The sequence below is a fragment of the Epinephelus lanceolatus genome, chromosome 4, assembly GCF_041903045.1.
Source record: "Epinephelus lanceolatus isolate andai-2023 chromosome 4, ASM4190304v1, whole genome shotgun sequence".
In the NCBI taxonomy this organism is placed as follows: Eukaryota; Metazoa; Chordata; class Actinopteri; order Perciformes; family Serranidae; genus Epinephelus; species Epinephelus lanceolatus.
The window spans coordinates 27,181,010-27,206,693 of NC_135737.1; the positions used below are offsets into that span (position 1 = coordinate 27,181,010).

Below are 25,684 nucleotides of genomic sequence, written 5' to 3' on the forward strand. Positions count from 1 at the left end.
ATTAACAGAATACTAATCAATGAATTTTTTGTTCAGTTGATTAATCAGACTAAAAGACTTTTCCATATGAATCAATTGATGATAATGAGCACCTGAGCAAGCAAAAATTCCAAACATTGGATGATTTAAGCTTCTCAAATCTGATGATTTGCTGTTTTTCTTTGTCATATCTGATTAGTGTTGTCACAATACTCCAGTTTGTAACTTCAGCACAATACCTCGAAAAGTATTGTTAGCATTTTTGCTACAACAAGGAAAAATTGACATCGAGGGTGTAACAGTCTAAATTTTTATGAAAAGATAAATTTAACGGCTATAAAGTGAAAATGACAACTATTCTTGGTTTGTAGCAGCGAACAACAGAATGACTGTAGTTACGTTAACAATAATTAAAACCTTTTAACATTAATGAAAACGTGTGCACTACGTGTGTACTACTGCGAATGTTCTCGCAGTAGTGCACACATTCAAAAGCCTCTGAGATTTTCACACATTTCAAAGGAAATAAACAAAACAAAACCAGGCTGGCAGAGCCTGTATGCCATGGGAGCAAATGGATGAATGATGAGAAGACAGACTAGAACAATATGTTAACATAAAACTACACTTTAAACTGATTCATATGCTGTATACATTACAGTATGTGCTAAATGTACAGTGATGTTTTACTGTTACTGGTCTTTGTGTGCTGCACTTTTGTGGTATTGAAAAACAGAACTAGGTTTTTTTTCTCTTTTGGAGACCTTGAACTAGTGCAGCTACTCTCCAGTGATCAGAATCGCCCCAGCCTAATTGATTGCAACAGTTGTCAGAGTGTTGTCTGTTAGGATGGTGACAGGCGTCTGAAGAAAATGATTAGTTTTCTGTCGGAAGAGAGACAGCTCTGGATGTCCCAAACTGCAAACTAATAAAGGGGGGAAAGCAATAAAGCTCGTGGACAGCAGGTTTGACTGTTTTTATAGACAAATCAATAAAATGATAGATGATGGAAAATAACGGCATCTCAGCTGCCGATTTCTTCTGGGGTTTCAAATCACGGTCCTTGCCACACACACACACACACAGACACACACACACACACACACAACACACACAAACACACACGCAAGCAAAGTATGTTGAAGGGTTTTGTCTGCGTCATGTGCACATAAATAAGCGGTTATGTTTTGGTAATTTGTGTCTCTGTGCGTATGGCACCATATTGAGTCATGAGTTACATTTTCAATTTGCTTTTTGTTGAGGTTTAAATGATGTGTGTGTAACTGTGTGTGTGTGTGTGTGTGTGTGTGTATATATGTTTGTGTGTCATAACTAACAAAGTAAATCTCCTGCTGTTAATCTTTTTGAGACCAGAGGGCCAGTGTCAGGATCAATACCGAGGACAGGCCTTCCTCTGAGCCCGCCTCTAATTGGCTCCATTTCTACTGTGGCCGTGTGTGTGTGCGTGTGCATGTGTGTGCGTGTGTATGTGATTGTACATAACTGTATTATTAGCTCCATCCAATGACAGATGAATTTGTCCACTCTTGGAACGTTTCATCCTACTGAGTTTTATTTTAGGTTCTGTTAACAGATGTGAGTGTTTCTGTGTTAATGTCACCATTCCCACAAAGATGGTTTTGGGTATCGAGTTGTTTCATTATCAACCAATTTTGTCGATTCTCGTTTCAATTCTAGTTCTGCTCATCTCCTCGTCACATATTGATGTTTTGGTCATTGACTTTTCATGTCTATATACTTCGTGCAAGGTACCCTCAAAATGGTTGTTGACGTTCTGGGACACCGTGTCAAGTTTTCTTCTTTGAAGATAAACTTCTGTTTTCACAGGAAATTTAATGCAAAGTCTCTTTCAAAATAAAAGCACTACATCGATACAACACTGCGAATTGCATTTTTTCCCCCTTCAACAACAAACACACATGGTTAGGTTTAGGAACAAAAGAACAGGGTTTGGCTTTAGAATCTTACGGGACGCGAACACCATTCGGGGGTGAAAGTCTTTGTTTGTTGGACCCATCAACCACCCCTTCTGCCAGGCCCACTCGGACTTTCACCATCTTGACCCGCTGCGTTTCCCCCTGACACTGCAGCGCTCCATCAAACTATAACAGCAACCAGCTGCGTATCATGCTGACATTAATGGATGCCCTTTTTCGTTGGTTTCTGACGCAGAAAGTCACTGCCCAAGTGCCAGGTTTCGACGACTTTGGAGTGAGACCGGGTTCACATGAAGCATGTCTTTTGCATATGAACAAAAATCCAACTATGTTGAAAGCAAAAAAAGCCTTTTATTGTCAGCAGGTTTACACAGCATATATAAGGTATATACTAGAATAAGGACAGGAATAAATGTTTGCTTGTTTACTTGAGTTTAAAGCATTAGCATTAGCTTTACAATGCAGGCCTTTTCAATTGGAGACCTGCGGGCCACATCCAGCCCAGAACCACCCTCCGAGTGCCGCAGCATATATAACTCTGATATACTGCTATGACAAAATATGGAAACTAGCCTACATGAAGTGTCTGGAAGTAGCTAACAAGTGAGCCATTGCGCTTCCTTCTTACCTCTGTTGAGTTGCACATGGACAACACAGTGTTATTGGTTTCTTTTTGTTATGGTTGTTATGGTTCTTGTGCTTTAATAGAATTTATGGCTCTTTTTATTCTGTTTCTGCACTTTGTGATGTTTCTGTATCAGATATGTGACTTTTATTTTTTGTAATTTCAAAAGTGCTATTTTTTTTTTTACTACATTCATTTGCATTTGTTTAAAATTTGTCATTACTAAAACCTAAAAAAAGATTTTAATAGGTTGCTGAAAATGTCTGGTCCATCTACATTTTCTGGTTTTAAAATCCAGCCCAATTGAATCTGTAATTGAATAGCCCTGCAATACCATCTTAAAATCTTGCAGGGAGAAATCCATTGTGAATCACATGCACTGCAGTACATCCACAAGATGTGTTTTCCTCAGTGGAAACACACTCTTTTGCTTCTACTAGTCCTATTTCTGTTTCCTGTCACTGTTGCCACACACACGCATAACTGACAGCTAAGTGAAACATTCTCAGCCACAGTTTCTGCGAGTGATCAAAAGGCATTCTGGGTAATACAGGCAATAATTAGCTGAAGTAGAGGTAGACAAGTCAGAGAGTGGATATAACTTAGAACAGGTGGGTGATATTTAACACTGAAGGCTTATTTGTGGAAGAAACTACCAGTATTCCACTTTTTATTCATTTAGGAGAAACATTAGTTTGATGAATTATCAGCTGTAAACTATGTTTGTCACCTTTTAATCTCTTCCAGGTCTCATTCTCGCCACCGCCGCTCTCGTAGTAAAAGCAGCAGCCGCAGCTGGCGAGGGACCCAGAGCCGCAAAAGGAGCAGCAGCCGCAGCCGCCGGAGGAGCCGCAGCTACAGCAGGGAGCGGGACCGGAGCCGACGCAAGGGCCGCGACCGGGAGAGGGAGAAAGAGAAGGAGAGGGACAGAGGGAGAGACAGAAACAAGGACAAGAGTAAAGACAAAGGAGACAAAAAGGGGTAAGTGATGAATGATTTCGTACATGCGAGCATACGTGTACAGATAGACAGAAACACACCAAACAGGCGTTGGGTTGGCCCAGCTCAATCTAAACTGCAGGCTCCACAAGTGGCGACCATTTTGGTCAGCATAATACAGACGTAAATATGGAGCTCAGTCTCAGCTCCTCCGTCTGTCCATCCATCACTTGATCCTTCCATCCATCAACCTATCATTCCCTTTCTTCCTCCATTTCCCCTTGCAATCAAGCACCAGGCTCCACTGGCCTTGTGATGTGATATAATTCCCTCTTGTAAGAGAAGACGTCACAGGGACATAAGAATAGATAGTAGGTAGAAGTGCTGATTCAGTTTTTAGAAAATGTTTCGGTCACCAGATGATGTCTGATGTCTTTAACTCCACTTTCCACTCTCTTGTCACCCAGCCGCAATAAGTCTAGAGCCATAACAACATCATATGCATCTCTGATGTTGTTGGTACTTATACCAAGAAAAAAACACAATAAATGAGAGCTCCTTATCGAGGTGAGAAATGCTGGCAAATGACATCTTCCTTTGCAATCTTATGTCTTCTAAAGGCTGTAATACACACTAGAAACAGGTTTAGAGTAGTGGATCTTTAAACAGTGGTACACTCCACTACGAGTCTAACGACCTTAGAGGCCTCTCTTTGCCTCTACCAGAATAGCACCCTCAATCCCTCCCCAGCGCGGTGTGCTCTAATGTGATTTGGGGCCACTGTAATATGACTGGTACCCAGTTGTTGTCTGTCATATTGAATGGCACAGATGTGTGTATCAGACTATGGATCCCATGAGTGGTGCGGACCAGCTGCTGTGCTACACGTCAGTTTAAGAGACTTTGGCTCCCCAGGTAAACCATAGTGAAACTCACGGCACAGTCTGTGTCAGTTAACAGAGAACTTTACAATTAATGGCACTGATTGAAAAGTCGATTATAGTACACATTCAAAGGTGAATCCAGGTGTTGATGACGCTGCTGTTTGTTTTTTAAACAAAGGAATACATTGAGTACTTTGCACAGAAAACTGTCTGAAAGAAAACATTTTGAGGCAGTAGTTTGTAGGTTTTTTATTGGATTTATTAACAGAAATATGCACTCATAGTCGAATGGCAATTTAGGATTTTACGACCTTTTGATCTGACTGAAAATGATCTCCATTCCTCGAACGTGTTCTTGATGCAACAGTGGAATCAGATGATGAAAATTATCACTGTAACGACGGCCATAAGAAGCTTATCTAAAAACACTGCACCACTGTCAAACTGTCACAGCACTCTTTCTAGAAATTGCGTGTGTGTGTGCTGTATCTCATTAAGAGAAGTAAAGCTAATTATTGAGAAAATGTATCATTGACAGGGAATCTTAACTGAGAAAACACAACTCAATTTATGTATTTAGCAAGCACTATGCATAAATATAACTGAGGAAAACATGCACACAATTAGAAATTAGGGTTAAGCATTCACATATTATTCAAGCTATGGTTTCTTGTTTATTTTGTAACTACACAGTTTGTAAATGTAAATGGTCTTTCACTTAATAATCCACAAGTTATAAGTTAAGTACTTGTTAGTAGAGAAGATAGAACTGATGTGTTGATAATAAAAAGCTTCATCCATATTGAGGCTTCAGTGGTCATCAGTGAAGACCTTGTGGCTCAAGATTTCTCTGTGTGAACAGAACATGGAAATTTGCCTTTAAAGGAAAAGTGCTCCATTTATTTGAAGCTATTACATATTGCCTTTCTTAGATGCGTATCAGTAAAACAAATAAAGCTAACAGTGAAATGTTAAGGCCAGCAGACTATATCTATTTTCTTATTAAGGCTTCAATATCCTTCAGCATCGATAGGAATCTCTGCCTTTGTCTCTGACCCCGCTTTAGCTTGTCTGTGTGTGCGGCTGTGAGCTCATATACGTAGTAAGTTTGGGTGTGTGTGTGTGTGTGTGTGTGTGTGTGTGTGTGTGTGTGTGTTTGCATTTCCACCTGTGGCAGTGTTAATATATTTCAAACTGTCTATCCTCCTGCCTGGGCTTTAAAGATGGTTTATTCACTGTTTGTACATTGTTTTTTTTTGTATTTTTGATTAGACAAATAATAATCTTGCAACAAATAATAATGTGCAGGTTTTTTGTCACTTCAAGTAAGCATTAAATGACAGTCTTAAGGATTGTTGCTTCTGTAATTCACAAATATCAGTTACAGAAAGAATTGCAGTGGGAAAGAAAAAGAATCACAGTGGGTGGAGGGGGTGGACTGTTTAAAAAGGTATACTTGTTTTGGTTGTTTTAACATGAGTTTCACATCTGCTGGAACAGTATTAGGTAATCACTAAAAATGTGCTCTGCCTCAGGAAGTTAAAGTGATCTGCTTCTTGCATAAAAATACACCATATTCAGGGTTCAGCGGTTTTTCACTTGCCTGGTTGGGCCAGTGGGTCAGAAATATACTCGCCCAAAGTCAAGTATACACATTGTTTTATTGATTAGTGATTATCAAATAACATACATACCATAACCATACAGTTCAGTTCAGTACGCTTTTTTTCCATTTCCAGTGTGAAAAGTTGTGGATGGTACCAGTGTAACCGTATTGTCCCCATTTTTGGTCCTCCCTCTGTTGGGGTACCTAGCACACAGATCTGGTACTAAAAGGTGGAGCTGTGAACACTGCAGTCTGTTGATTGGTCAACAGAGGACGGTCACTCTGCTCAGGGCTGAGTTGTGGCTGGTTTTGAAGCTCATGTACCCTAGGTTCATATTGTTGAGTTTTATTAGTAAACTGTAACTATAACATGAAAGGATATTTTGCTGCCTCTTGCAGCAGCTGGAGTCGCAGAAAAATAGCTTAATTCATGGGCCGACTGGTGACATTAAAGGTGGAACGTTAACTTGTAATGTTACTCAATGTATAAGCTGACGACAGGAATCCATCAACACCTGAAATTCCAATATCACAACTTTGATTATTCCATCAGTTTTTATTGTCTCTCTCGGATGACGTACACTTTTAGTAATGAGTGGATCTTCTAGCGTTTAAACATATAGATTCATTTCAACTGGATTATTTAAACTGCATATATTCTGATCCTCACTTGGAGGAAAAAAAGCATCATTTCAAAAGCATTGAGCGTCGTTCCTGTGACTTTGGCAACACTAACCCCCTGAGCTTGCCTGAGAAGGACTAAATGCACAAACCCGCTATTTTTAAATATCCCATGGAGAGAGAGACTCTCACTGCAGCCTGATCTTTTTTGATCTGAAAATGTCGATGTACAGCCTCATTCTGTGGATGATAAACGAGGTGCAGACTAATAAAAAAGGAAGCACAGTGAGTGCTGGACAGAGCATGAAAGGGTACTGTTCGCAGTGGAAACGCTAAGCTAACTAGGGTCGAGCTACTATGTCCGAAGGGTTACTTTTGATTCTAAAGGTACCATACTGAAAGTGGTGGAAAAGGGGCTTAATGCCACCGCCCTAAACTTTCCAGAATAGTTTAAATGCTCATTCGGCTTCAGTTCAAAAGTGTGTACGTGCAGCTCTTAATGAAGATGGGAAGGAAGCGGTATGGCTCAGTCCTCAGTTCTCGAAAAAAAATGTGTTTAGTTCTTTTTTAAAACCTACCCAAGTGAGCAAGTGAGTCGCTTGATTTAGTAGCCCAACGTAGCATTTCACTTGCCCCAGGCAATCGGGGAACCTGTATATTTTGGGCTCCGATATTGCAACTTCTGGTTTATTTTAAATTGATGTATATTTTGTGATATGCTGAAAGATTTTAAGGAAGAATTTAATTGTCTCCATCATCACACAGTGAAATTAATGAGTAAAATTTAAATGACATTAGTCAACCTGTGGACCTTGATTTGCTGTTATCAGCGTCCAAAATCTGCCTGACATGGATGTTCTTGTTATTCCCCAGATTCTCCCACAGGAGTTTAGAGTTTCTTCAACAGAAGAAAGGCAGAAGCAGTGAGATGTTTCAGGAATATTTAAAACAAGACTTTCTGCAGTATATCCTGCCTATGACAAGCCACTTCGCCTTTTTTCTCTGCCTTTTCCCATTCTTCTTCCTCTAAACTTAAAGGTGATGGGGGGTAGGGTCTTTATGTAAGCCCCTGATCCGCACCACTTACACACAAACACACACTGTAACACTCCAACCTCATTTACATCCAGGTTTCCTTGCTGGGTGGTAGGAGAGGAATGAAGCAGTGCGATGTTGATGGCGGGGTGGGGAAGAGGCTCAGGAGCTTTATAGTGTCTGTCAGGATGAAAGAGGGGCCCCTCAGAGCGGCACCCTGACACTGGCTCTGTGTGTGCGCGCTCGTGTGTGGTGTTGTCGTCATTAAACATTTAACACTCCTCTAGTATGACAGCAGGCAACTTGGTGCTCCAGCGGCATGTTTTCATGCAAAATTGATTGAAAAAGACGAGCTGTTGTTAAGAGATCTTGTTGCCTTTCACCAGTGGCAAAGGGTAAGTGGGTGATTGTAGGGTTCTGGTGTGTGTGTGTGTGTGTGTGTGTGAGTGTGTGTGTTTACCCATACCAGTGTACAGGGTCAGCAGGTCAGCTTTCCTCTGTGTAATCTTCTGGCTTTGTATTTACAGAGAGAACTAAGAGGTTCCTTCAATAATTTAACCAGCCCTAAAACTGTTTATTCATTTTTTTCTGTTCATTCATAGATTTGTCAACAAAAGAGCTCTCACAATACACAATATTGTGCATTGTTGTATATTTAGTACCGAGTTAAATATGCAAGTGGTTCCCAACCTTTTTTTTTTGTCTGACATACCACTGTAACCCTGTCAGATGTGCTCAAGCACCCCTTCATCAACACCACCCATCATAATTTTGAATATGTTTGTTTAATTGATTAGTATTTTTTTTACAAGACATAATAGATTCTTGAGTTGCTGAGGTTTAGGTTTTGCTTTTTTTTCTGCCATGGTGCAGTCAAGTTTGCATTCATACTGTCATCACTTGGAGTGGTAGAAACTAACACTTTAACCATTTATGCATTAGTTTGCATCCGTTTTTATTTCTCTGCATGCTTGCTAACTAGTTTCCACACAGTCTTAGTTGCAGAATTTGGATGATAATGTGCAACAACTGACCCAGTTTGGTGGGAAACTGAGGAGTGCAGCTTGTATAAAAATAAATGTGTGATTTAAAAAAAAAAAAAATCAAATTATGATTTTTTTTTTTTTTTCTTCCAAATTAGCTTAGCTTCTCAACAGTCTTTCCATGTGCCCCTTGGGATTCACTGAAACATACCAGAGACAAATTACAAAGATGAGCAAAATCCTGACTTATCTCGTCCTTGTTGTCCTCAAAAACAATGATCATAGTATTCAGGGTTGTGTGGATCCCTAAAAAGTCTTAAAAGGCATTGAATTAATGAATTTAAAAACAAGGCTTTAATGGGCATTAAAATGTCTTAAACCCTAAATCTTTCAAAGTCTTAAAATGCCAAGACATAGGAAGTGGCATTTTATGAGTCTTTTTATTCTAAAGTTGCATTGAAGAGTCTCAAAATAATTAACATCTGTTTTTAAAAACAAAAATAATTTACTGAATGCCTCTCGCAAATTTTGAGTGCAAAATATTTGCACTTTGAACTTCAGACATTTGTACTTCAAACATAACTGTAATTTACAGTAAACATAACAGTAACTTGTTTTTTTTGTAAACCTTCCAGATGCTTATTAATCATTTAACTTAAACCTCCTCAGACTGCCCACTCTTAATCATGCAGCTTCATGGTTTTGTTACCGATGACAAACAAGTTATTATGTTTTTTTCTTTAGCATATTGCCAACATACATTACAGCTTATTACTGCACCCTCAGCATCGTAGTGTAGCCAGCCTCTTGAAATGGCGTTATCGCCGAACCTAAATTTCTCACAAAACTTTCTTTTTTTCTCTAACGTTACAGCTTCAGCTTCGTCCTCGTCAGTGTTTTTTCGTTTTGTCGGTGGTTTACTTACACCTGGTAATCTGCCACATGACGCCCGCAGTGATAGCTTGCTTGCTACTAGAAGCAGATCATGGATCTAGGCGCGCGATATGCCTACGTGCACACGTGTCGTCCGAGTAGGCCTACAGGTTTCTTGATGCAGCGGGGAGCAATTAAGGTGTGACACACAACAAACAGAGCACCGGTCTGCTATTAGCCACTGTCAAATAGCTATTATATATGTAATTTATTGCATGACTATTTTGGTACAAACATTTACCCGCCAATGTGGCGGATAGCCTTCCGAGATTTAGTTGCCAAATGGAAAATCTCCCTGCATTTGGTGCTTGGCGGGTGTTAATTTTCAGCCCTGGGTTCATGTATTTTTTACTTCAGTTTTGGTTGTTGAAAAATTGGTCTTAAATTTCATTCCAAATAGCAGTAAAAAGTCTCAAAACTGAAATATAACTTGCCTTAAGCTGTAGGGACCCTGCTGTTGTACATTAATTAAAACAAATACATACAACTTATCTATGTTTCTCAACCTGCATGCAAGTGGACCCGATACTTTCTCTTGACTCAGTTTGGCTCAAGTCAGGTCAGGTTTGATTATTATGAATGCTATTTGTTAGTGTTTGAGCAGGAGAAACAAACAGTGTGTTGTGTTGACAAGTGCACATCTGCCCCCAGGCAGATAATTGACAGAAGTATAATTTGAATGTAACAGCATTCTTCATCTGATGTTCAGACCCAATTCCCACCTGTAATTAATTAGCAGAAATGTAGAATCTACAGTTAACAGACGGCTCTTTCTCCACAGACAGATTTTTGAGAATATTTTTTAATTACAAGTCATTGTTTTAAAATGTTTTGGCATAATTAAGCTGCAGAGATTTTGGCTTTGATCAGGCTTGAAGGAATTTGGTGAGGATGTAGTACAGTCAGGGTCCAGTTGTTTTGGGTTTTATCGTATTTTAATGCACACACACACATGCATACTCTCACTCTTTTCTTTCTTCATGTCCGTCACCCTCCTCAAACTCAACTCCTTTCTCAAAGAATTTGTCTGCTTTCAAGAGAAGTCTTCACCCTTTCCCTTCGGCAGTGTCGACCTCTTTGCTTTCCTCTGTAACCGATCACCAAGGTAGTGGAAGAACGTGGGCTGGCTGCCTCACTCCACATCCTCAATCAGAGAGGTCTGTCCAATTAGGCTGAACTTCTTGTCTGTGCCAGGTCACAGGAGGACTGTTGGTCCATCTGACTCAATTTCATGTCATTTGAGTGTGAAATAGGCAGAGGCTGGGCAGCGGAGGCACAGAGGGCAGCGTGGAGACCTCTGATGGCATCAGAGAGCCGTCTTTTCCCTGTGCATGTAAAACTGGAGTTGGTATAATGAGCTTAGGGTTAAAGAAATGAAATGACTGCCTACAATTCATTAAAGCCTTTTTTGATGTCTTTGTCTATGAAAGAATCATTTAGGAGTTTTTCTCTGCTAGTGCGGGGCAGCACTTCAACAGCATCCATTGTTCGCACTTGTAAAATAGCTTATTTTACAAGGGTGGGGTTTCTTTTTGAAGTCTTTAAAATAAAACGTTTTCTTGACACTTTTGTCCGCAGAGCCGTCCCCACCAACCCGCCCATTCCCATCTCTCTCTGTGAATGTGATTGTTTAGTAATTCCTCTCATTACTGTGTTTTCCCCTGACAAGCTAAACAGAACCTAGCCTCACCACAGGGGTCCCGGCAGGACCCGCAGGCCTCAGTTTGGCTAGCTTTGCTCCATCGCTCAGCCTTAACCTCTGGAAGCCTAGAGGCTGTGAGGCAGAGAGAAAATAAAACAAGACCCCAGACACAAGCACACACACATTCACGCTCACTGCTGTTGATTTTCTCTCCCTCCTTGCCTCACTCCGAGGAAATGATTGTCTGCTTCTTTGCCTCTGTTGAACATCTATCAGCTCATTAGTGTTGGTAATACACAGAGAAAGTAAGTGTGTTTGTGTGTGTGTTTGCAATATGTAGCCCCTGCCTGCGGCATCCTCTCAGCCTGTTGGGAGTGTGTATATGGGTGGTGTGGATGGGACCACTAGCTGCTGCTGCTGCTGCTGCTGCTGCTGCTGCTGCTGGTGTGTGTGTATGTGTGTGTTTGTCTGCACTCTTGCAGGACTGTAGGCTGTGTCTGGCTCTGGGAGCGGGTCTGGGGAGGTAAGAGAGACTTCAAACACCGTCCTCGGAAGGTTAGGATACACTCACATTGACTTAAATCAATGAGCTGTAAGTGTGTGTATTATTTGTGTGTGCGTCAAGGGGGGTAGCCTAGTGGCCAGGAGCAAGAGGAGACATGGGTGAAGCTGAAGAGGAGTAGGTGTGTGTGATGTGTTGATGTGTGTGTGTCTTGTAAGTGTGTGTAGTTTGGATGGGGGCTGGGTGGTTGGATAGGAGTGATGCCTAAATGCAAAGGATGGACAGTGCACACACATACACACAGGTCCCAGTAGACAAACACATGCGCACACAGAGCGGTGCAGCTGTAGTGTTTCTTGGCCCATGGCTGTATATAGTCATTAGCTGCTTTTTTTCCACACAGATAATGAGCAAAGATTGGATAGAAAACAGCCTGGCTGCATCAACTCGATCTTCACTAGATGGACAATTATTTACACACACAAAAGCAGATGAATACCTTGTTAATACCTACACAGCGATGCAGGACAAACCTGGTTCTTCATCTGTCTAATGGGGGTCATGAAAGGGTCATTGGTACTGCCCAGTCTGCCAGTATATACAGGTGAATGCTAGTGACTCTTAAGTGCCAGATATACTCCAAAAAGACACAGACAGCACACATGGCATATGCCAGCGTGTTCAATCATGTGCTGTGTAGATGGAAATATATGTCACACAGACCCTCGCTGCTGGTATAATTTGAGCTTTACCATGGGAATCAAGGCCAGGTTTGAGGGTCTAAGATAGAACTAGCGATTGTCAGGTAATGTTCATTGTGTTTTTTTAATCAGCCCTTCTTCTGCAAGACACAAGAAAATAATAGAGAAATAACTGGAGGAAAAGGTCAACTTTCAATCAACCAACATTTCCTTGGTCATTTACTGCATCTTAATTAAACCCTGAATGATGAAAGATACAGGACGTCGGAGCGAGCAGAGTAACACAGGCAGTATCTGACGCATAATCTAGGATAAAATCAATGGTAGTTAGATGAAAGGTATGTGCTGAATGTTCTTGTATTAGTCCAGAAAAGGATTAGCTGTATTCCAGTTTGCTAAAACTTTAAATGGGTTTGACCTAGGGCTGCCCCCTGAAAGTCAGAGATTTGAATCATCAGTGGGAGACCCAACTGAGATTGCTTCAAGTCAAGCAGTCTTTTATTTTATTTTTATTTTTTTCTTGACTCTGTGTGCTGTGCAGTGTACTTCTGGGGGTGTTTTGGTCCCCAGATTTTGCTGTGTAGTGAGCGCTCTTGATTTTCATGCTACTGTTTGGTACAGTCAGCGTGGACAAGGCACCGAGTTAACGTTATCTTCTCTCTACTGCTTGAAAGTGGTGAATTTACAGCTCACGGATACCTAAAATTACACAGTCTCTGGCTTTTGTTTGATATCTAGTGTTGGCAAAAAAAATTTGTTGCACATTTCCAATCCGTTGTTAGCGCAATTAGCTTGTTTACTATATCACGTGAAAGCCACTGTCACACTGAATGTACTATGTAGCCCGTTCAAACTCAAAACCAAATTGTTGAAAATTTCCTATTTAACGGCCTAATGAGTCAGGTACAGCCCTAGTTTTGCCACAGATGTTATCAGGAAAGATAATTGCTGTACTCAACTAAAAACTAGATAAACAGTCATTGAGGATGATGATTATTGTAAGGGATGCGCATTTTGAGTAACTTCTTTATTTGAGTACTTTGCATTAAAAACAATCTTACCTAAAAGGAAGGCAACTTGGCCAACAATGGAAAACAAGTGCAGTATGGCATAACAATTACAAAAGAACCAGGCTTCAGTTAGCCTACTAAACCAGAAATTCAAAGTTAACACAACAAAAATCTGCTGTCACATAGGCTAGACACAGCACAGACTGACTGTCTCAGCAGTCAGGAGCCACTCTCCACTCGGTCAGCTCAACATCCACCCGGTTAGCACAAGCTAACACACCAGCAGCAGATAATATCTGATACTGAGCCGTTTATCGGATCCTACAAACTCACACTGACACCGAAACGGCTTGACTCTGTTGTTAAACCCATTAATAACCATTAGGGAACATTAGCTGTGTGATGCTAACAGTTAGCCCTGTCACTGTGTATGTTTGTGCGACTCTTAAATACTGCCCCTGGTGTGGAGCTCACACTCCTGCAGCAGTAGCCTCATGATAAACAGAGAGAGCGACAGCAGGGCGAGAAGGTGCTGAGTGGACTGATACACTGCAGGCAGCTTTACAGTGAAATACGATTTTACCCATTTTAAGTAGTAAAACAAATAAATAAAAAAGTCATGCTCATGTGTTAGCGATTAAGCAGCGATTACTCAATAAAATACTCAAAATACTGACATCCAAATAGCATAATCATGCTCGTCCCTAATTATTATACCACTAGAATATTAGGGAATATTAGATGTACATGTGTTTAGCGTGTGCAGAGTAGTGGAAAATAATCACAAACAGTTTTTCTTTTGTCGTTCTGACAGTCAGTTACTACAGGAAATGCTGTCTGTGCCTGAGATTGACCTCTCTCTGTTTTGTGTGCAGATTTGTGTGTGTGTGTGTGTGTGTGTGTGTGTGTGTGTGTATGTGTGTGTAGAGAGAGAGAGAGAGAGAGAGAGAGAGAGAGGGAGAGAGAGAAATCTGGCCACTTTTAATCGCAGGAGAGACACCCTGAGCGAGCGATAGAGAGCTGTGACAATCCACTTAGTGCGCTCTGTAATCTGTTTAACCATTTAGTGAGTTGTTAAAGGAGTATGCAAACACTCACACACATGAAAAAAAAAATGCACCAGACGCCCTGCAGGCTTTAGCTGTGCACAGGACAGTCTGCCTCCTGAACTGGGTAGCCGTTCAGTGCTGTTTAGAGTTGTGTGTGTGTCTATGTGTGTGTTGATGTGTTTGAGATCTGCTGTAGGCACTGAGAGAAGCCAGGCCTGGAGCATGATGACAGAGACCAGACCCGGCCAAATAGAAGATCCCCCCAATCCAATTACCCTGTTCCTCTCTTTTATTTTCTCCTCTTCTCCCCCTCTCCTCTCCTCCCTTCTCCTCTCCTCCTTTTTACAGCCCTGTCTTAGCAGGAGCAGCAGCTAGTGATGGCAGTCCTGGCTGCTGTTGAAGTGGCTGGCCGCTCAGCTTTATGGATCAGAAGAGGATGCAGGCAGGATTATAAGCAGCAGGTTATGAGCAGCAAACATGACAGGCCAGCTCCGATTTAGGAGGGTTATGTAAATGTGCTTGTCGACAAAATATGTTTTTCTGCCTTCAGTATATTCTCTCGCTCCCTCTCACTGGAGAAGTCGGGTAGTTTTGGTTGGAGGAAGCAGAGTGGTGGTGAAGGCAGGGAGGGGAGCTAAAAGAGAAGATTGTTATGGAGAATGATGTGTAAAAAAGACACACCGTTAATGTTTAATTTTCTCCAGACTCTAGTGCTTATTCATCTGCACCAGGGGCAAGGAAAGGTGTTGACTGAAGTCTTTATGAGAAAGGCTGAGAGTGAGAATACATTATATAAAGAAATGTTCTTTTTTAGTTGGAGGGAGCAGACAAAGTAACATAGAGGAGCAGAGGAGAGTTTTCAGTTAGCAGAGAGTACCTTTCGTCATGCATTTGACCTCTGCTGCTCTGAGACAGAAGCACGGCTCTGCAGGTCTTGCCTAATGGCATTGATCATTACAAGAATACCTCCTTCAGACTGGGTAAACAGCGCTCCAGACATATAGTTAAGTACCATGACTCAGTTGTGGAAGTAAATATTGCTTGAGAGGAGCATATAACAATCATTCTCAGCGGAGGTTTCACATCGGCTGCCATTTTTTCTTTCCGTTTTCTTTTGCAGAGAAATGAAACAAAAGAGTTACGAGCGCAGTTACCAATCATACAAGCGTGTGTGTGTGTGCGCATAACTGTGATGACTGAGGGATGGGAGCACTTATTTGTGCCACTGATACACAGCTCATATTGAACGTTGAGAAGCCACCGAAAAGTTATGAAGCCTTCCTCCTCTCTCTCATTCTCTCCCTCCCCTCCCCTCCCACCCATTTAGCCTGCCACTTTTTCAGCAGAAGTTTAGATCTCTGGGCCGATGTTTAATTCATTTGTACTAATGTCTCACTCACTCTTGCTCTCCTTCACTCTCATGTGCTCTGTCTGGCTCTCTCACCAGCCCAGTCCCTGCGGTTCTCTAATAGAGTTATTTTACCTTGTGTCTCACTCACTCACACACACAGACACACACATACTGATGGCTCTTTTCTGCTGTCCACTTTTTGACATTAGAGCATATACAGTCTTTTTATTGTTACAACCCCAGACCCAAAAAGTTGGGACGCTGTGTAAAACATAAATAAAAGCTGAATGCAATAATTTCTATTTAGAACACGTCATTTTTTTTAATTACACATTTTTCCAATGCAGCTATTCACATAAACTTTAGATCAGACGTTGGTATTAACTTATTAAAACTACACTGATTAAGAAATTGTAACATTTGAATCCATAAAAATCAGTGTTCAGATGGGATTTAAATCTTTTATAGGGGGCCCGTTTGCGAATCTTGAGAAAGAAATTTCACTATCAAAACTTTAACAAGTAGTGTCCTCAATTCCCAAATGCTAAGTGTGTGTTGTTAAAAGAAAAAGGGAATGAAACACCGTGTCCTAGCTTTTTTGGAACATTGCACAGGCGTGAAATTCAGAATGAATGTATATTTGCAAAAAACAATAATGCTTATCAGTTTGAAGATTAAATATCTTGTCTTTGTACTGTATTAAATTGTTTATAGGTCAAAGAAGATTTGCAAATCATTGCGTTCTCTTTATTTATGTCCCAACCTTTTTGGAATCAGGGTTGTATGATACGTCAGCTCTACTTGGGTTTGGGCTAGAATCATTCTCAGAATATTAAAAAGGATATTTTGCGATACCAATATGTCACAATCTGGCGAATGTTGGCAAAAAAACCAAGTGATGATTAAATGTTTGTTATGCACTATGATACAAAACTCTTCATGTATGGAAAACAAAATAATATTTGTTAGCTTTAAATGCTCCCCAGAATCATTAATATGGACAGGAAAAAATTGTTTGTGGATAGATTTTTAAAATATCCCCAAAAACACAGTTTACATGCGGCCAACTCATTCATTTTATTTCTGGTCTAGAAGCCTTGGTCAAACTTTCCTCTTGCATTCCCATACACTTTCCTTTCTTTATTTTACTTCTCATCCATCTTTCTCAGTTTCTTACTATCTTTCAGCCGTTTTCTCCTTTTTACGTGCCCCTGCCACTCTCTTTCTGCCCTTTTCTATGCCCACATCTGACAGCATGGAAAGTATGCACAGTTGTGTATAAATACTTTGGGCACTGCTGTCTAATCATCAGTGAGTGAAATAATTCACCTCTTTTTCTTCCCGTACACACTCGGCTCTGTGTGGAAAACGTTTTGAGGGCAAACGGTGGAGCATTTCATATAATGAAACAGAGTAGCAAATCATCTCGTTAAATTTTCAAACACATATTAATCAGAAGGAATAATGCAGTCGGAGCCAATGTTATGGCACGCACATTTTTGCAGGTATACATGTGCCAAGTTGAGAGGAGTTTTTATATGGTCATAGTGTATGTTATGATCTTTGATGCACAGTGCGTGTGTATGAATGTAGTGAGTACTGAGTAGGGCCACTACTGATAAAATACTTTTTTAAATCTTAATTTGAGAAATATAAACATGTTTTTTCTATAAAACATTTCTGCTCCCGTACCAAATGAGGCCTAAATTTAGTTTTACTGAAAACTGAAAAGACAAACTTGAAATTTGCCTTGATAAAATGGTCTTAACTTGGCAAAGTGTTAATGTAAATCAGCTCTTGTTTCATCACAGAGCAAGTAAACAAGATTATGAATCTGACCAGACATTCAATGCCAGGTTTTAGTGCTTAATAGTTTTTCGATACTGTGCTTTGGATGCATTTGGGTACCAAAAACATGTTGAGGTGCGACACCCAGTCCGAGAATTGGTGTGAATGAAGTGGTCTTCAGAGCAGGATTTTGTTTGCAAGGTGCACGTGTGAGCTGTTGCAGCCACTCTGTCCTTGGCATCTGTGTGCGCATGTAAGTCTGTGCCGTGCGCGTTCGTCTATTTGCATTAGTGTGAGACTTGGGTTAACTTTTCTTTGTACCGCTTTTCCTTGAAGTCTACAGACACACACACTCTCACACTCCTGACATCTCTCCCTGTAGGCCAGACTGCAGAGCGCTTGGGGCCATGTTGTTTTGTCTTCTGACGGACAGACAGAAAGAGAGAGAAAAAAGAGAGACTTACCCAGGCCAGTGATTACGCCAGTTTGACACCACAGACATGGAAGGGGTTGTGGTGGTGGGGGTGGGGGGTGGTGGGCGATCAGTGCACGAAGAGAAGTGAAAAAGGCATCGTAGAAAACGGTGTGGAGATGATATGAATAACAATGTACGCGGTTTGTCTCCCTGGACCCTGATAACCTGCAGACTAGAGCCCACTCCCTGTGACAGGCTGGCCTTTGTGGCCACTTTATCCCGCCTGTACACTTGTAAGGTAGAGCTGGGATAATCGCACCTAATCTAATTAAGGCTAAAGAGGGCCATGACTGAGGCTGGCCAGGAGCAGACTGGGCACTCATACACACACTTGCACACACACACATCAACAAACACAGCTCAGCAGCAAAATCCTGTTTGCATCAGAAAAATAAGGTTGTCATATTGATTATGCAGATGAGCGACTAACCGGGGCTAACTGCCTCTCGGCCAGCCGGTTACAGCTGACACAGGCTAAAGAGAGGAATACAGAGAGAGGAAGAAAGGATTAGGGCAGATTTAGCTTGCTGTTTTCTTTCTACTGTTTTGCTTGTACCACTTTTAGGTTCAGAACAGGCTTGTTCCCCCTTGTGTGTGTATAGAGGATTTTTGGAAAAGGAAGACTTCGAATATCCAGTTATTTAGTTTAAATCAAAGAGGGCTACAGTGCACATGACAAACATGAGCTGCAAGTCTTCCCAGGTGCCTTTTTAGCAACTTAAAATTGCTAGAAAGAGCTTATGATTGTATATATTTTTGTGGTTTTGTGGCATCAGCAGCCCTTAAAATCTGGCAAGAGCGCTGGCAAACTGACAATCAAGCAAACAGACACATACACAGATTCATATGTACAGTAAGAAATAAGATGAGAGGAGAGAAACAGAAGGACTGGCATAAATCAACATGTTTCAGTACTTCGTTCATGCCGAATTTAACCTTTTTTTATATTATTTTTTGATCAATAGATGTCAAAACTACAGCAACTTTGACCCATTCAGACATTTTTAAATGTCTTGTGTCCCAAAATACTTAAATGTATTCAAATAAATTTATAATACAGAAGCCTAGTAACCAAAAACTTGCACATATGTAGCTTTTCTGACTGATTAAACAACTTAAACAATTGTCAAAATTGAGTACAGTAGCTTGTAAGGACATGTTGTGGAAACATGGCTATTAATAAACTGTCTATGTAGGTGTGTGTGTGCGCGCGAATACATGGGTGCCTGTATTTGTACACACTTGTCTTCAGGTGTGTGTGCATTGTGTGTGCAGCCAGCCGGCAGCCAGATTGCTATTTCCCCCTTCTGCCCCTATAGAAAGGCCTGGGTATTCTCTGGATGAGGGTGTGATGTACAATTGAAGGGCAGGATTGAAACTGATTACCTTGTTAACTCCTGGCACCCACTGGCAGCTTGAAATAGACCTGAGCGCCAGGGCCTGATTTGCAAATGAATTACCTCTCGCCTGGCCCTCCCCTTCCCCTCCCCTCCATTCCCCCGTCTTCCTCCCTCTCCCTCGTTCTTTTTTTTTTTTTTTTGTCCATTCGGTGCCAAGATCATCTTTTTATATTGTGCCATGACAGATGCTGTGCCGGGCTGCCATTGTTCCCCATCAGTTTTTCTGGGGCCGCGAGTAGAGCCAAAAGATTTCCACATGTGATTTTAACACAAGCGTCCCCCCGCCCCCCTACCATATAGCCCAGTGCTTTATTCTTTGTGTACCGGTACTGCAATCTACAGAGTTTTGGAGCAGGCGGAAATGTTGGGGAGTGTCATTGTCTCCATCTCAATAATGGAGAGGTATTTCTCTGATTAGGAAAGGTTCTAATTGGGAGGTATGAAAAGGACCGCTGGCTATTGAAGAAACCGTGGGGAAATTGATTGCTCTCCATGTTTCCCTTTTGCTTTTTCTCTCCCTCTCTTTGTCCCGCTCTCCCTCTATGTAACACACTAAAAAGAAGTCAATTTACTTTAAAACTTGGCCCCGGCATTCAATTCCCTCCAGCACTGAGTTGGTGTGCATAGGCTGAGAAGAGGGAGAGATGGGCAGTCTGTAGGGAGACACGCTCAGTCTGTGATGTTATATGTGTGTTTAAATACATGCGCAAATGGATCTGGGTATCGGTTGAGTCGGCTGGCTTAAAATGAGTTGAAGATGGTTCCTCAGCCATGGCCTACTGATGCATGATTTGATTCTTTAATGGCAAAATAAATATGAACATGTGCTAGGTCCTAAGCACAGGCACAAGGCCCCATCTGCCTACTTCTGCCTAAAGTAGTTTTTTTCCTGCATATTCAAAATTTGACAGAAAACATATGGTTGATGACAAAGTGTCACCCAAAACTCTGTTCTGGATATTTTAGGCCAATACTGATGTCCATATTTGGGAGTTTAAGTGGAACCTTTAATTTGTCTTCTGGTGACAAATGAAAAAATGGTGACACTTTTTCTAAATTACCTCAGACCTAGTTTGGTATTTCTGTCCTGCAATTTCTTCTCACACTGGCTTTACGAGTAAAGACTTTGTGAGCGATTTCATCTCTTGTAAACTAATTTCTAATGCCGGAGTAAGATCATGAGAGTTTAATATCAGTTGGTGTACACTCCAGTGATTTTGATCGTTGTTGTAAGGTGGTCGTAAAACTCAGTCCGAGCTGTTTGTGTCAGTCTTTATCTCGTCTTCACGTACCGACAAAATCAAACATGTTCAATATTATTGTAAGTTTTGTAAGTTCAATAACGTTAACATTGTCAACAACCAATAGCTGCGCACCAAACAGGAAGCAGTAAACCAGGTAGACAGTAAACATGAAGGGGACTCAGGACAGGCACAAGAACATGTACATGTCTCATTTTTCTTAGACTGTGCAAAATTGCGGAGCAGTGAAGTGAACATAAGTCTATGTTTAATTTGGCGTGTATCTGATCCACCAACCAGCTCTTATTTTAGTGACAGATCTCTAAATTAGTGCAGCTAACTGAAGCGACAAAATCTAAAATGTAAAGTTTGTACACAAATATGTTGTTTTTTTTTTTTTTTTTATTAATATATTTTTTGGGGCATTTTAGCCTTTATTTGATAGGACAGACAAGTGTGAAAGGGGGAGAGAGAGAGGGAGTGACATGCAGCAAAGGGCCACAGGCTGGAGTCGAATCCGGGCCACTGCGGCAACACCCTTGTACATGGGGCGCCTGCTCTACCACTAAGCCACCGACGCCCCACACAAACATGGTTTATCTATAAGGATTGTATTGATACAGAACTGACAAGAATACTGACATATGATGCCTTTTATCTTTTTGTTGTTTGTTTGTTTTTGTTTTTTTTTTAGAGTTATGTGTTTTTGTTGACACATAATGAATTGTTAATATGTCATATTTCCTTAAGGGAGTTTGGTGTCATATTTTCCATAAGGAGCAGGATGGGAAATATTCTTAAAGGAGTCTAGTTGTAGTCTTGCAAGTAGTGACCCTGCAGAATCCCAAGACATTGCGAAATCTTATATTGTGTGACTAAAAACTCACATTGTCTTTAGATGTAAGCAGGCATCAGACTTAAGTCTTCTTGGAGTATTTTCAAAGTGTTCTAGTGTGTGGTAGGCATTACTTATGAGCTGATGTATTCAGCGATATATCTGCAATAAGCCAATGCAGCTGATATTTCATTCAGTCAGATTTACCGGTCTAGCTCTAGAAAAAAAAGACAGTAGTAAAGTATTCAAAAAAACAGAAAGTCATTAGCTCACACAAAACTGTTTGATCCGGTACCATGGCTCTGATTTCCATAATCTGTCCCTTCTGCTCCCTCCCATTTATTTAATGTTGGTTATGCTCTTAATGACCTCCCAATTCAACAAGCCATTAAAATCACATTTTTATAAAGGTGGCAAAATTGAATCACTTGAAATTGTCTGTGTAAGATAAACAAGTGGTGTTTGGTTGGGGGTTAGTGCTTAAACTCTAAGTGCTTATTAATAAAAAGTTACCTCTGGTGCAGAGTGACAGTTCACCTGTTTTGTAAGATAAATGATGATGTTGTTAAGTTATCACGAGATGCACTCACGTCTGTGGGCTGCAAATTTTCAAGACACTTAGTCCTTAAATTCTCGCTCCACAAGTGTTTCTTGTTCTCTCTCACTTGTGTGTTGTCCGTAACCAGGTGTCAGATAAGGGCCACATATGAACAGGTGTGTGTGTCGAGTGAGTGTGCTTATCGCAGAGCACAGAAAGGCCAGCTATAAATCAGCTTCTTCCTTTCTTCTTCCTCCTTTTTCTGACTTTTTTATTGACTGCACTTAACCCTCCCTTCAGAGAAACATAAAGTGCTGAATTTGTTCACCCCATTTTTAATGGACTGCTTTTCTCCACCATTTTGGGATTATGCTAAAGTAGAGCCCCCTCCACTGGGGAGGGGAAAGGGGTGGGGGCAGCTTGTGTACCCACGAATGTATGCGTCAGTGTGTGTGTGTGTGTGTGTGTGTGTGTGTGTGTGTGTGTGCGTGCGTGCGTGCATGCCGAATTACATAGAAAGCATAGAAGCATAAGTCTGTGTTTTGTTCCCTCTTGTGTGTTCTGCATGGAAGAGTGACAGCCCCTGACTTACCCCTGCATTATCCTTTCCTGTGAGTGTGTGCATGTGTGTGTGCCCCCCCAGCCCTCCTCTTAGCTGTATAAAACCCTGAGAGGTAGCTCTGATAATACACGCACAAGAATACAATTTCAATTTCAATTGGCAGCCCTGTTAAAAAGGAGCTATGGAGATGGCAATCAGGCCTGGGGGAAAGCTGAGCTCCCTGTATTATTGAGCGTGTGTATGTGTGTGTGTCCCTCGACTGCTTAATATCAAGCTTTTGCCTTCTATTAGTTAAACAGGCAGATGTCACTGATGTGGACTGTGTATTAGTGCATTGTGTGTTTTATTTCTGTGTGCATGTGTGTGTGTGAGTATGCTTGCTCTGGTGTCCCCATCACATTGACTCTTTAATAAATATGCCTGCCATTCTATCAGCAGTCAAACAACATATGAATGCTCAATGACACGCTTGACAAGGCATGCAACTGTGGCAAATGGGGCGCGCGCACACACACACACACACACACACACACACACACACACACTTATGAATGATGTCTCTTTCATAGTGCTACAGTGTCCTGTCTTCCCTTTGCTCACTATCTCTGACTGATATCTGGTTGAGGGCTGAGAGGCTGCTGTGGGCCAAATGTTATTTCTGCAGCAAAGGTGTTCAAGAAAAAGAGATATGTGCACTTTAAGAAAAAAAATGTGAGTAGTGCTTTCAACATGGTCTGTAATCTTTCCCCAGTAAAAAAGTTGTCCACCACTGCCTGATTCTGCCAGCCTGATTTAAGACAATTCCACAACTGTTTTTAAACACACTGACAGTGAATTAATCTTAAGATATTTTGAGAGTTGATTTAAGTCTTTCATTTTTCAAGCAACATTGTCAAGTAGTCTCTTTTTCCAGCCTCTCAGTAGGGGCGATTTTCTGCTTTTTCTTCTCCGTTATGCCAGTAAACTGAATATATTTTGGTGTTCAAGTGTTGGTCCGACAAATTGAGTAATTCAGTGCCATCGTCAGATTATTTGCTAATGAAAATAATGATAAGTTGCCATTCTTGTATGTAAAAAAGGGGATTTTGTTTAAGTTTTCAGCCTAAATATTGCTAACAGTGCTAATATTTTTAGAGTAGAAGATTTAAATGTTGCTTAAAGGTCAGTGTGAGACCCTCTGGTTATGATTATTGACTCTCCACAACTTGTAAACATTATAAGCAGAGTATTGGGGCTGCTCCCCGAAAGTTGAAGGTTCAAATCATCATTCAGATTCTTCCCCCAGTCGACTGATTCTTTCAGTTGAGCAGTTGCTTTTTTTGTCCATTTCTTGACAGTCATTGTGCAGCCAGATGTGGCTGCAGAGTGAGCGTTCCTCGCTTTCACGCTGCTCCAGCACAGGCAGCTGTGGGCCCAGACCGAGGGCGAGTCTGAGGAGGAGGAGAGGCTTTGCCCGGTCAGGCTCTGAGATAACGCTATCCACTGCCTTATGCATAGAAGCGGTGAATTTACAGCTCAGGGAAACTTAATACAATACAGTCTCTGGCTTTTGTTTGATATCTAGAGTGGGCGAAGAAATGTTCTTACACATTTACAATCTATCGCTAGCGTAGTTAGCACACATTAGCTTGGAGTCTTGTTTACTTAAATATATTACCTACGTGAATGTAGCTGTCACCCTGAACCTCCAGCCAGACCCTGCTCGAACTCTATATTGGAAAAAATGGACCGAATTGTTGAATATTTACACTGAACAGCCAAATCTGATTCGAATGACACAATTCTGAGTCGGGTACAACCCTACAAATCATGATGGAGCTGCTACAGAGACATAAACAGCCATTGGTGTTGAGTTTAAAACTATTATGGTTTTGACATCTTAAACTGAGTAGTATTTCACCACATTTATACAATGTGCGATCAGGGCAATGCCACAAAAGTAAAACTGTGAAGATCATTCTGATTGTTCAGTAAGTCTGCCTTTACTGCCCGCGCACTGCTGTTGTTAGCAAAGGACAGTTAAGTGGCTGTTAATACATATAGGGGACAGTTAAAGAGGTTAATATGGCCAGTGGAAGAGAGCCAGTGGAAGTATGCCTCATATTACAAGGTAAACCTGGCCGGTAGTGGACAGTGAAAGGGTTAAAGCTTCCCCACTCAGGACAGCAGGCCTGAGAGGTAATGCATGGCTGATGAGTGCTGGGCTAATGGGCAGCTCTGTTAGCTGGAAATCAAATGACTGCCTCTGCATTTTAAGTCCCTCTGTCGCCTCCATTGACTGACTGAAGATATTTATCTCCGCTGTGTCAAGGGGTGGAGGGGGAGAGGAGGAGGGTTCAAGTAAAGAGAGGAAGAAAGGGAGAGGGGGGGGTTGAGGGAGAGGAGTGGAGGGCATCTTAGAAAAACCTGACGACCTAATGCAATTATTAGAAACTTGACCACAAATGACAACTCATCTGGTGCTGGCTCTGTAATTAATTGTCTGCTAGCAGGAGCGCAGGGGTTTGGGAGGGTGAGGGGTGTTGTGTGGGAGTGAGGGAGAGAGAGAGAGAGGGAGGAGAGAGGCAGGTGGGTGATTGGGAGAGGGCGAAATGACAGGTGAGGAGAGACACAGGGAAGGAGATGAGGTAAGATGAGGCAACAGCTTAAAGATCCTCGTTAGAGTGCAAGAGACAGAAGAAGGTTTGGACACAGTGAAACAGAACATGTACTGTGAGTGATAGAGGCCGAAAGAATGCACGGGTGAGACAATGAGAGGAAAAAGTGCGTGATTAAAGAAGTGGATTAAATAAGGAGAGGCGAGGGAATGAGAAAGCAGAAAGTGCAGACAGTGTGATGGATCCAGTGACCATGTTAAATTGGTTATATTGACCTTGCCAGGGCTCAGTTTAACACTCACACTTGTTTGTCTAGTTTTACTTAATTGACCTCAGATAACTAATTACCATTTCCTGGAACAACAGTACATTACTCTTTCTCTCCGTCTCTGACCCCTCCCTCTCTCACTTGCCTATCTTTGTCAGGCTC

General features: G+C 41.4%; 1 protein-coding gene across 1 annotated transcript in view; it reads left to right on the top strand.

The window, feature by feature from the left end:
* The window catches only part of rsrc1 (arginine/serine-rich coiled-coil 1), a 136,047-nt gene that overhangs the window by 21,409 nt on the left and 88,954 nt on the right, over positions 1 to 25,684 (top strand). The window contains exon 4 of the mRNA XM_033630699.2: positions 3,310 to 3,543. Within this exon, the coding sequence (XP_033486590.2) occupies positions 3,310 to 3,543 (234 nt within the window). The remainder of the gene's footprint in view (positions 1 to 3,309; positions 3,544 to 25,684) is intronic.